We start from the raw sequence: 12,500 nt of genomic DNA on the forward strand, positions 1-12,500 counted from the left end.
TATATATATATATATATATATATATTATATTATATTATATTATATTATATTATATTATATTATATTACAATGTGTAGACATACACATACGCACATATAATTTATATATATAAATTTATAAAACAAGAAGATGGAATGAACAGGCCTTAATCACAAATCGCAACGACCGTTTCTGTGCATTGGTAACAGTTGTCTATCGCTGACTTTTCTATATTATTCTTATTAAAACGTATATCTCAAAGTTACTCACCTGATGATGTGCGAGAACACAAATACTGTTGAATTATAGTTATATAATAATATGTATAACATGTGAAACACTCAGAAATTAACACCTGTTACTAATGCACAGATACAATTGTTGTGTTTGTGATTAAAGCCAGTTTATTTTGTCTTCTTGTTTTATAATTTTTTATATGAACTCTGCGTACACTACCAGATTTCCACATTTATATTCCGCTGTATGATGGCCTATAGTAGCCGATTAACGTTGAGGAGTTTTGATATGCGCATTACAAGGTTATTATCCAGGTGATATTAAATTATATATGTATATATATGTGTGCATGTGTGTATGTGCGTGTGCGCGCGGTGTGCGTGTGCGCGCGGTGTGCGTGCGTGTGTATTTGTGCGTGCGCATTTATGTGTATGTATATATAAAACATATTTACACACACATATATCTACATATATGTATTATATGTATATACATACATACATGCATACATAATTATATATATATATATATATATATATATATATATATATATATATATATATATATATATATATATATATATATATATATACATATATATATATATATGTATGTATATATATATATACCGCTCTTTGCTGTTGTTTAGTCCCCCTATGAACTCTGACTAAGCAGATCAATAAACAAAGGATTTCCAGCCGTGACCCTCCAGGTTTTTCAGGGGTATCTATGATTACATCACTTGCGGTGACATCTCCTTATACAAATAAGTAAAACCAGATTTGATGGATATTTGGTTGTTATTTCTAGCAAGTCGAAGCATCATGTAGATGCTTTAACCCTTTAGCAAATTGTTCAGTCAAATGTAATGCTTATTTATTCACATTCATTTGAATTCATTATGTATTATCTCGTAGCCTCGAGATTTTGATGATGTGATTACTTATTTTGAGAATGACATTATCAGGTAGGGGTGGCAGTTTGGATTTGACCAGTTTGGGCCAGATGTGACCAGTTTAAATGCTAAAGAGTTAAAGTTATATCAACGGAATGATAGTTGATGCTTTCCTAGATTGTGAATGAATAAAAATTGTAAACAACTTTTTTTATTATTTGAAGTAAGCGCTGACACTAAATATGGAAGTGGAATCAAATAATAACCGACTAATTGGCAGTAAACTGATTGGATAGGATCTATACTTGGATTTAACAATTGCTACCAACACATGGTTTGCTAAAGAGTGTTTTTTTCGTTGCACCACGTAGTCGTAAAGCTTGGACGTTTCTTATGGTTGACTGCGGGAAAATCGATAGTTATGATATTATCATGGAACGTTCTATGTTACATCAACAGCAAGATTGGCGAAGGTAAATATTTTGGTTAGAATAGGAAGTAGGCGGGCAAACGGAGAAATAGACCATTGGCTCAAGAGCAGGGAAGGTAGGGGGTACAAGCGCACCCTCTACAGCTTTTGAGGGACATTGAAAACGCTTTGATCAATCTCCTGAAATACGTCATCGCGAAAACGAACGGACGTGGAAACAGTTTTGGACTGATATAAAACATTACCATTATTGGATTTATCTGATTTGAGTGATATACAAATATAATAATAATAATAATAATAATAATAATAATAATAATAATTATTATTATTATTATTATTATTATTATTCCTGTTTTCGTTTTGATATTAAGATTGAAAATATCGACCTTGTTTGTAAAAAAATTTAGACCTGGGTTTGCATCTCTAAGCAAATTTCATTCCTGCATTTATGAAAATATTTCTGCCAGCAGGATTTTTGCAAAGCGGAACTTTCGGGTCCCAGGAAGAGGATGCTTCTCTCAAAATACAAGGGAACCTGTTTTTCTATTTTTTTATGGAGGGTTTCATCAGATAATCAACCCTTTTATAGGCCCTGTTTATCTGTTGCTGTCATCAAGTAAAGGCATGGCTTTATACGTTTCCACGTCCATAGTGATCGGGATAGTTTATAAATTATGTAAGGAGGACCTGGCTGGAAGGAGGAAGTAAAACGAAAACCGGAGAGTTAATAAAACAATCTCTTTGTAGCAAACAATCATTGTAAGAGCTGGATACTTACAACTGGGATAGTGTTAGTCGTTATTTTGGCTAAAGTGACGTTTCAATCGACAAGATGCTCAGGGATTCTTACAAAAAAAAAATAATAATAAATGTAGAGGCATCAGACAAAAAGACGAACGTCTAAAGATGCGTAGATGCAAGAGCATATAGTGTGATTTGTTGTAGTAGGAGAGACGGAAAATAGACACATACAAACTCATGCACAGACACACAAATACACCACATATGCATAGACAAAATACAATTGCCTGAAATATATACGGGAAAATAGAATTAACGTTAACACCACTAAAATGACAACACTGTGTTATTTCATGATTCCTTATCGAATGATTTATTTCAAAAGAAAACAGTTTTTTTATTTATTGTCATACAACCTAAATTAATCGCAGGATCCATTATGGAAAACACTGGAAAATTATAATTAAAAAAAATAACGACAAAAACATTCTGTAAATTACACGCACAAGTTTTTGTGTAACATGAGATTATTACGTCAAACAGTTAATACGCGAAGCGTTTTTAAAGCAGACTATATCTTGTCGAATCTCTTCGAATCTCATTGTATCTGGTCGTAACCACTGGACAATTTGCAAGATGGCAGCAATCACGGTTGATTAGTTTGTTGGTTAATTGGTAAATCAGTGGTGGTAATAGTGATGTGAGTGGTAGTGGTAGTGGTAGTTGGGAGGAATGTAATGGTTCAGTGTCGTTTATTGTCACTCAAGCTCAAGTATTTTGATTGGTTTCTCGGGTCTCTTTATGTCGATCGCTTACCTCGCGAAGGTATGAATGTGTTGTGTAAAGACGCCCGCCTTTCGTAGTTCTCCTTTGGTGAATCTGTAATAATAATAATAATAATAATAATAATAATAATAATAATAATAATAATAATAATAACGATAGTTTATAGTAACAACAACGGTAATAATAATAATAATAATAATAATAATAATAATAATATTATTAATAATAATAATAATCATAATAAAAATAATTGTTTCAAATGTTGGCACTCAAGGCTAGAAGTTTTAGGGGAAGGGGTTTATCGATAACAACGAGCCAAATGTTCAACAAGTACTTATTTTATCGACCTCGAAAGGATGAAATACAAAGTCGACCTCGGTGGAATTTGAACTCAGAACGTAATTTTGGCTGGCGAGCTAAGTATTCTGTCAGCTCACCGCCTTGACCCAGTCAGAGAGATGAAAAAATTGTGCAACGCAAAGGTGACAATAGTTCCTGTGGTTATTGGTGTACTTGGCAAAACACCCATCGATCGAAAGAATTTTGGCCGCACACAAACCATTTTAATTGGTAGATATATATTAGTGACAGAGGCAGTATTAATACCGAGAGGTAATATTTATTCCCACTTATACAAGGATGTAGAAGAAACTATACATGAGAGAAACTCTCATATTGGCTTTTGATATAAACAAGTGTTTATATTATGATACGATATTTTGTTCCAAAAGCCAATATAAAAGTTTCTATCATGATAACTACGGCATCTGGTAGCTAATATAAATATTAAGTATCCTTGCTGTTGGCCTGCATTAATACTGCAACACAGTGACATCAGTGCCATAAGAATCAGTACCAAGTTACACCCTCTTTTCCACTGGACAGGCGAGAAGAGGCAATGATGTAGCATAAACAAAATAAATCTACGATCCATACTTCTGAATAGTAATCTCGACTGGAAGCTCCTTGTGGATTTGAAGAAAATACACTCGTTCCCAAGCCACATCGTAATAACGAAGCAACGTCCCAAATCTATGATGTGGTATGATTTGACGAGAATCTACAGATTGTTGAGATGATGGTGTTTTCGGAAGACAAGTAGGCGTGGCTGTGTAGTGAGAAGTTTGCTTCCCAACCACATGGCTTCGGGTTCAGTCCCACTTCGTGGCACATTGGGCCATATAAGAAAATGAGATGAGAAAGGAATAAAAGTATTATGTTATGAATTTCATTACTTTACAGCTGTTTCAAATAAAATTGTACTCCATGTTTGAAACTCCGATGAAGTTATAGGGTGATACTCGAGAACTTCAGCTATGAGTGTATTGCATTTTATAGCAGAAATAGGTGTAAGCTAATGAACTTCATAACATAATTGTTTATTCCTTTGTCATCCTATTTTCCTATTACTGCTCTGTACTCGACTGACGCTTCGTTCTGAAGAATATGTAAATATGCTCTTAACATCAGGTCATTACTATCACAATGCCTAAGTGAAATATATTTATATACATATATATGTATGTGTGTGCGTATATATATATATATATATATACACGCACACACACACACACACATCTGTGTGAGTTTCTGTTTGTGTTTGTCTCCCACCAGCGCTTGACAACTGGTGTTGTTTTGTTTATATACCTGCAATATAGAGGTTCAGCAAAACAGAACAATAGAATAAGTACCAGACTTAAAAAAAAAAAACTACTGGGGTAGATTTGTTGCACTAAATCCTTCAAAGTGGGGTCCAGTATGGCCGTAGTCCAATGACATGATAAAGTAACATGATAAAAGAAACTTGCAAGGAATAGCCTAAAATATGAAGGGATTAGGAAGCTGTATGAAACACAAGTATGGCAGTATACAGGGCTCCTAGTAGAGCCGCGATATCACGGGTCTGTAGTTATATCTATGATGTCCTACCCGGTCGATATTATACTTTGAAAGGATAAGGAAGCAAGGATTCGAGAACTGCAGAAGGAAGTAGAAAGCGCTCCATCAAGCATTTGGCGAAGGTATGTAAAAGAAAGACCAAAGTCGAGAACACAAAATAAGTCCACCGAAAGGAATGAAGCAAAATACTCGCTGCATGGTGGGAGTAAATGCACTGCTTTTGGTTAGGCTTGCTGGATACATAGTTAATAATTGGAGGGAAAAGTGAGCTTAAATGTGGTTCATAAGAAATCAGATTTTCAGTGATTTTTCGCCATTACTGTAAAGGCAATATTGTTGATACAGTCAACATCTCCAGTCGACAGCCAATAAAGAGAATGTCCAACTATAATGTAAAATGTGGATAGGTTATACCAACCGGTAGGCTTGTTAGAAATACCACTGAAATATACCTCTGAAATGTTATTTAACCAATCTCAAAGCATAAAAGAAGGAACAACGCATTCAATAACGTAGTTCTTCGTACACTATGTATAAAAGGAGAAAGTGGTTGGATGGTCACGACTGGAACTCTCTCAAAATACAGCCTATTCTCCTGAGAAGCAACTGACACATGGAAAAATATAATCCTAGATACACAATGTTTAAAACAAATAAAATAATGATGTACTTGATCATAGGTTAGCCCGGTCAGGACAAAGCCGGTGCTAAACAACAACAACAACAACAGCGGCAGCAGTAGCAGCAGCAGCAGAAACAAAAAAGGAACATCAGCAACATCACTAGAGGTTATATGATTTCGTTTTTTCCTATCAGTTTTTTTGGGGAGGTGGGGATAAAATATTTTTGGAAACAGAAAGAAATTATTTCGTGTTGTATAGCTTTAACACTGATGTGTAAACAACACACCCCCAAAATCCATCCTCTCTTTCTTTTCTTTTTTTCCTTTCTTTTTCATTTTCGACAGATGAAAACAATATGGAAGTTCAAACAGGGTCAAACAACCCATCAGAAGACCAGAAGAACATTCTAGATGCAGTTTGCTGATTAAACTTATTATTGACGTCAGAAGCAGAAATCACAATAACAACAACAACATCAATATATCACCACAACCAGCACCTACAACAACAACAACTTCAATAACAACAACAACAGTAGTAACACCATCATCATTTTCAACAAGAACAACAACACGAACAGTAATGACCGAAACATCAATAAAGGAATTTATGTTTTTGCTGTGTTCACATTCTATTGATCTTTAGCAAACAGGGGTGATAGTGACTGCATATGTCTCTCTCCCTTTGACCCTTATCTGTCTTTGCTTCCGTCTCTGTTTTTCTAAGTCTTTTCCTCGATATCTATCTATCTATCTATCTATCTATCTATCTATCTATCTATCTATCTATCTATCTGCCTGTCTGTCTATCTGTCTGTCTATTTATCTATCTACCTTTCTGTCTTTCTATCTATCAATATAAGTGTGTATATACATGTTTATACACACGCGCGCGCATACATTTATCCATTCATATGTATATGCATGTGTGTACATATCTAAAAGGCATAAACACCTACACACACATATACGATATATGGTATATATATATATATGTGTGTGTATATATATATATATATATATATATATATATATATATATATATATATACTTACACATATATACGCATACGCATATACGAATACACATATATAAACAGAAGCACATGCACACAATTACATATATATTTAATTGACTTGTATATCAGAATAATCATGTTAGATTGATTTGTAGTGAAAGTGAATGTTACAAAATTATGCCAGATCCCGGGTCACTCTCTCATTTAGATCAGCTGCGTTCCTAAAACGGAACACTCTACTTGTTTCGTTAATATGGCAATATTTACAGGAAGCTGTCAGCTTATTTTCTTTCAGATTGCAAAAATCCTAGCTTCAAGATAAGATTGCATGAACTTTAACCATTTTGGGTAAATATTCATTATAAGATTTTTTGTTTTTAGTTTTGTTTCTCCATCGCATTTCTTCCAGTAGGAATGTTCGTCACTTGTTACTGCTGCTCACATATGTAATATCCAGCTATATTTGTTTCTTCATCACTCTCCTCTAATTGTGAAATTGGTAGCACAAAGCTAAGAAACTGATAAATATTTTGGATTCCCACAAATATCTATTGGAAATTGGTATTTCCAAATACGTTCCCTTGCTAATTTGCAGAAATAAATTCTTACCCCCACCACCTCACTTCTTTTCTTCTTTTAGCATTTATTGAAATGAATTATGGGAATCCTAACCAACCTACAATGTTCATTTCCATTTGTAATGCATATTTATCGTCTAAATATGGAACCGTCAAATGAATCATAAATAGAAAGAACGTTTATAGATCTTTTAGTAAACCAAGTTCGCATCACAGCTTTCATTTTTGGCTGAAGTCATATAGCATTATCAGTTCTTATTAGTTTAATCGCTTAGTCAGGAGGGGAGGCGCAGCGTCTATATCTCTTCTCAGAGCTTTTGAGATTGGTGGGAGATAAAGAGATTATCTACAGGTCGGAGTAAAAAAAACGGATCCTGCTAAAAGCGCCACAAGTCCCTTCGGTCGGCCCGAGGATGAGGATGAGGGAGATAATACCTGTTTAGGTACTGCACAGTGTCATTCATCCCTGAACGACAACACCCTGTTTCCTTCGGGATGATACGATTGAGCTGTTTGCCGCTGATGATTTGGCAGGGCTGACTGGCGATTCAGTCTGTTTTTGGTGACGAAACGTTTTGGCGTTGAAGACAAACACGTACGCACGTGCGCGCGCAGACACGCACACACACACACACACACAACTACGAGTGCAGAATTATATACATCATATACAAATAGAAAGAGTGTGAGAGAGAGGTAGGGAGAAAACGGGAGAGAGATACATTAAAAACAATACGATATATTATTTGAAAACGACTGACATAAACACTTTCCCTCTCCTTGTATACATAATGAAAAATATGCTTTCAAACATGAGAAGAGAGAAAGAGAGAGAGAGAGAGAGAGAGAGAGAGAGAGAGAGAGAGAGAGAGAGAGAGAAAGAGAGAGAGAGAGAGAATGAGAAAGAAAGAAAGAAAGAAAGAAAGAAAGAAAGAAAAAGAGAAGGAGAGAATCACTGAAGCGAGAGAAACATTAAAACGTCTGATGTCAAAAAAGTCAGCATTGAATCATCAACAACGCTAAATGGGTGAAGTCAAAACGGCTGCGTCACAATGTGCCACGCCAATTGTTTTCTAAAGGATACACTGTAGATGTTGGCAACAGGATAGAAACTGTCTGAAACTGTCTGAATTCTTATCGGTGCGGCTCTCTTAGGCTTCTGTGACTTCATAAGCACCAAAGCTATTTCTGACGCCCCGCCTCAACAAGTAACAGAAACATTTCCCACCCCCACCAAATTACGATATACCGTCTCATTCATTAAAATTCACTTAACTCTTTGGTTCACCTCACCAGCATGAGCCGGTGTCAACCAAATATACATCCCCTTTGTCATACGATCTCGCTCTTTCCTTGCTAAAATTTATAAGATTACATCAACTGAGTCAACGAAAATTTTATGAGAGACTAAGCACTTAAGACGTGAATGTTATGTATTCTAAATGCTATAAAAAACAACAAAGAAATGTAGTAGTAGTAGTAGTAGTAATTGGTTTGTATTAATTGGTTTGTATTAATCAGCTGACACGTTCGTTGTAACCCCTGCAGTGTTCAGCTAAAAATGACAAACAATTAATCAAAAGAAAAGGAAATCGTTTTTCTTTCTCGCTAATTTATTGACTTTTTTTTAATCTTAAAATTTTATCCTTCTTAATTACAATTTTTACAGCACAATAACAGAGGTGTTTATTTGTATACATAAAGTGTGCATTTGTGTGTGTGTGTCTGTGTGTGTGAATACATGCATATATATGTACGTATGTACATATATATATACATATATATACATATATATATATATATATATATATATATATATATATATATATATATATATATATATATATATATATATATATATATATATATTGAACACTCAATATTTCATCTACATTCAATACTTTATTTCATGGTGCCATCCATTTTTATTTTATTTTATTTTATATTATATATTGTATATTATATTATATATTGTATATTCCACATTCTATACCCCACATTGGTTCTGCAGGAATATAAATAAAACATAAAAAACAGACAGTGTTGGAACTCTTTTAAACAAAATAATATATTCCTCTATACACAATCATACAAAAAAACCCCACCTTTTTTGTATTTATTTTTACTCGCATATATATATATATATATATATATATATATATATATATATACCCACACATTTATGTATATATTTATGTATGTACACACACACACACGCATGCACACGCGCACACACACACACAGACATATAAATGTATGTGTATTCTTCATCTACATTCATTGATTCAGTCATTGAGTAACAGCCATGCTGTAGCATCACCCTGCAAACAAGCACTTGCACAAATACACACACATAGTTACACAAGAGAAAGATGCAAGCAGACATTTTAGAGAAAGCCAAATATTAATAGACCAGAAGCACCAATAGAGCAACATACATACACGCATACATACATACACGCATACATACATACATACATACATACATACATACATACATACACACATACATACCTACATAAATGAATCACAAAGAACAGGATTAACGTGAGCACTTTTCATTAACTTACAGCTATTTCTGTTAATGATAGCTCCTTGGAGTTATCAAAATGAAATTAATAACTCCAGCTTAGCTATAAGACGTTATACAGTCACTCAGTTCTGAATGCACTGTTTCTTGTAGCAGAAACAGTTGTAAGCTACTGAAAGTGATTACGTAACTCTTGTCTTTCTGACGCTCATATATATATATATATATATATATATATATATATATATATATATCAATATATATATTTGAAGACCTCTCAGAGACCGTGTTGGGAAAGTATCATTCATCCTCAATTAGCGCCCATGAACAAATGCTTGCAATATCATGAACTTTACTAAAAGTATCCGCTATATCAAATGATTGTGTTAAACCACCAGAGCCAACATCGCCTACTTACAAACGAAATGTCCCCGTTACGCAACAGATTCAATGAGCATAACTGAGTATAATGTGATTTCAAAAAGTTCTGCAAAATAAAAACTATCCAATAGCTTTCGTCAAACGCCAGCGTGTCAGGACACACCATGTGAACGCTCACATTCCAGAGGTAGCATGTACTTCCAGAAACTGCCATATTTCGATGATATATAAATGGCAAAAGAACAGGAGTAATGTAATCGCCTTAATTAACTTTTACAGCTGTTTCTGTTAATGACTGAGCCACTACTGCAATCTACTGGACGATCTGTAGAGAGATGCTGAACATACACATAATGTTCTCCGGTCCCTCCTTCAGAAGATTGCTGTATAGAGATCGACCAACGGACAACAACAAAAGGTTCACATCAGTAGTAGTCTGCTCGTGTCACGACCTACTCCCGTATATTCGACCAACAGTTACCACCTCGATGCTATTTTCCGTTTTCTCCTGACGATAGACTCCGGAAATTAGAAATATAAAGTGGGAATTGTCGTTCTGTTTTCCTTATATCATCTGGCATTGTTTTGGCTTTTGAACAACCAATGCACTAGCATTGTAACCATTCGGTTTAGGGCTCATTCTTTCTGCTCCGCATCTTGAGTGTCTTCTACTTTTGTCCCTGGGCCGATCAAGGCCTTGTGAGTGTATTTCGTAAACAAACAGTATTTTGACGCCCGTCTTGTATATATGTGTGCGTGTGAGTGCGCGCGCACACACGCACACAAGCACAAACACATACACACGCACGCACACACACAAACACATAAGTATGTATGTTTCAATGTAAGTATGTGTAGCTGTGTCACTCCCACCATCGCCTGACAACCGATGTTGGTTTGTTTACATCCCCATATCTTAACGACTGTGCAAAAGAGACAGATGGAATAAGTATCCGTCTTAAAAACGAAAAATAAATATTGGGTTTGATTTGTTCGACTAAACTCATTAAGGCGGTGCCCCAGCTTAGCCGCAATCCAATGACTGAAAGATGAAAAGAAATATAAAAGGCATATATATTGATGCGACGACCGAAAATACAGTTGGCATTATATCCCTATCTCCCGGGCTAGGTTTTGAACTCGTACTCTGGTCAGTTGGGGAGAATGGTATTTCCTTTGTCTCGTCGCTATTTTTAGCGTAGCTGCCCCTTTTCGGTCAGCGAAAGTTCGAAAACGGCAGGATAGGAGTGTACCGACCGACCCATCTTGGCAGGGGGTAGGGTAGCACAATGAGCTATGGTATTTGGGATGAATAGGAGAAAAAGAATTGGCGGCAAAAGCAGTTAGCAGAGAATTTTGGCCAGTGGAGTTCTGGGAGCCAGCAGGGGCAGTCGAGCGGTAGCAGCCAGCCGAGGCAGTTGGGTTGTAGCAGCCAGCCGGAGCGGTTGGGAGACAGCAGTTTGCCCGTTGAGATGGGGCCAGTCGAGTGAGAAGAATAAGTCTGACGGATAAAGCTATGGTCAGCAGAAATGTATAGAGAGGGACAGAGAGAGACGGAATCGTAGTGGCAGACTACCTTGGTCAGTGGAAGTAGCAGACCTGAAGGAAATGAACTTTGTTGTGGTAAATGTGCTTTTATATTATTTTAGAGAAAAAGAACTCTGAGTTGTTAACTGTTGTTGTTAAATGCTTCTAAAAGAAAGGAAAAGAAAAGAAATACAAAAGAAAGAAGCAGAAGAACTTTGTTGTCAAATGAAACTTGAGACACGAACTTTGCGATGTAAAAATGATTGAAAAGCTTATAATTGTTTGGAAACTTTGTCAACGTTATTGAACTGTCATGCCATGTATTGGAATTGTTATTATGTAATGCTCTATTCTAATGTTTTAAATGTATTCTGTGATGTTATGTATGTATGTCGGGACAAAAAGAAAAGGTTACCCAACGCATGGTCTTCGTGTTGTTTCTTCCTCCCCGTCCTATTTGCCTGTGTTGTTCTTCGTTACGTACTCCAGCCGGGGCTTTATTATCGGTCAGGATTGTACCGACAGACGAATTTTGCTAGCTCACTGAGCGTATGAACGTTCGCGCGTGCGCGAGTCCCCTCTTCGGTGTTGAGGAGGTGCTTCGCGTGCGGGCGTTCGTAACAAAATTGGTGTCAGAAGTGGGATCTATAAATTGCTGCAGTGAGTTGGTTGTTCGTCATGGCTTCGGAGGGTGCTCGTGCGAAGGGTCAGGCTAGGAGGGAGGAGGTATCCCTGGCCTTGGTTGTGAAGATGCTGAAGGAGGGCTTCGCTGAACTCAGAAAAGAGCAACAGCAGATGCGGGAGGAGTTCCGCGGACTGAGTAGTGATGTCGTATGTTGTGAGCAGCAGATCGAAAGGCCCAATGAAAGGACGG

The 12,500-nt window shown here is 36.0% G+C and overlaps 1 protein-coding gene across 1 annotated transcript in view; it reads right to left on the bottom strand.

The window, feature by feature from the left end:
- Positions 1 to 2,631: 2,631 nt before the first annotated feature.
- LOC106876803 (uncharacterized) overlaps positions 2,632 to 12,500 on the bottom strand; it is an 89,652-nt gene continuing 79,783 nt past the window's right edge. Inside the window, exon 3 of the mRNA XM_014925511.3 lies at positions 2,632 to 3,164. Within this exon, the coding sequence (XP_014780997.1) occupies positions 3,085 to 3,164 (80 nt within the window). The 3' untranslated portion in view covers positions 2,632 to 3,084. The remainder of the gene's footprint in view (positions 3,165 to 12,500) is intronic.

Source organism: Octopus bimaculoides, chromosome 16 (genome assembly GCF_046866305.1).
Source record: "Octopus bimaculoides isolate indiv1 chromosome 16, ASM4686630v1, whole genome shotgun sequence".
Lineage (NCBI taxonomy): Eukaryota > Metazoa > Mollusca > Cephalopoda > Octopoda > Octopodidae > Octopus > Octopus bimaculoides.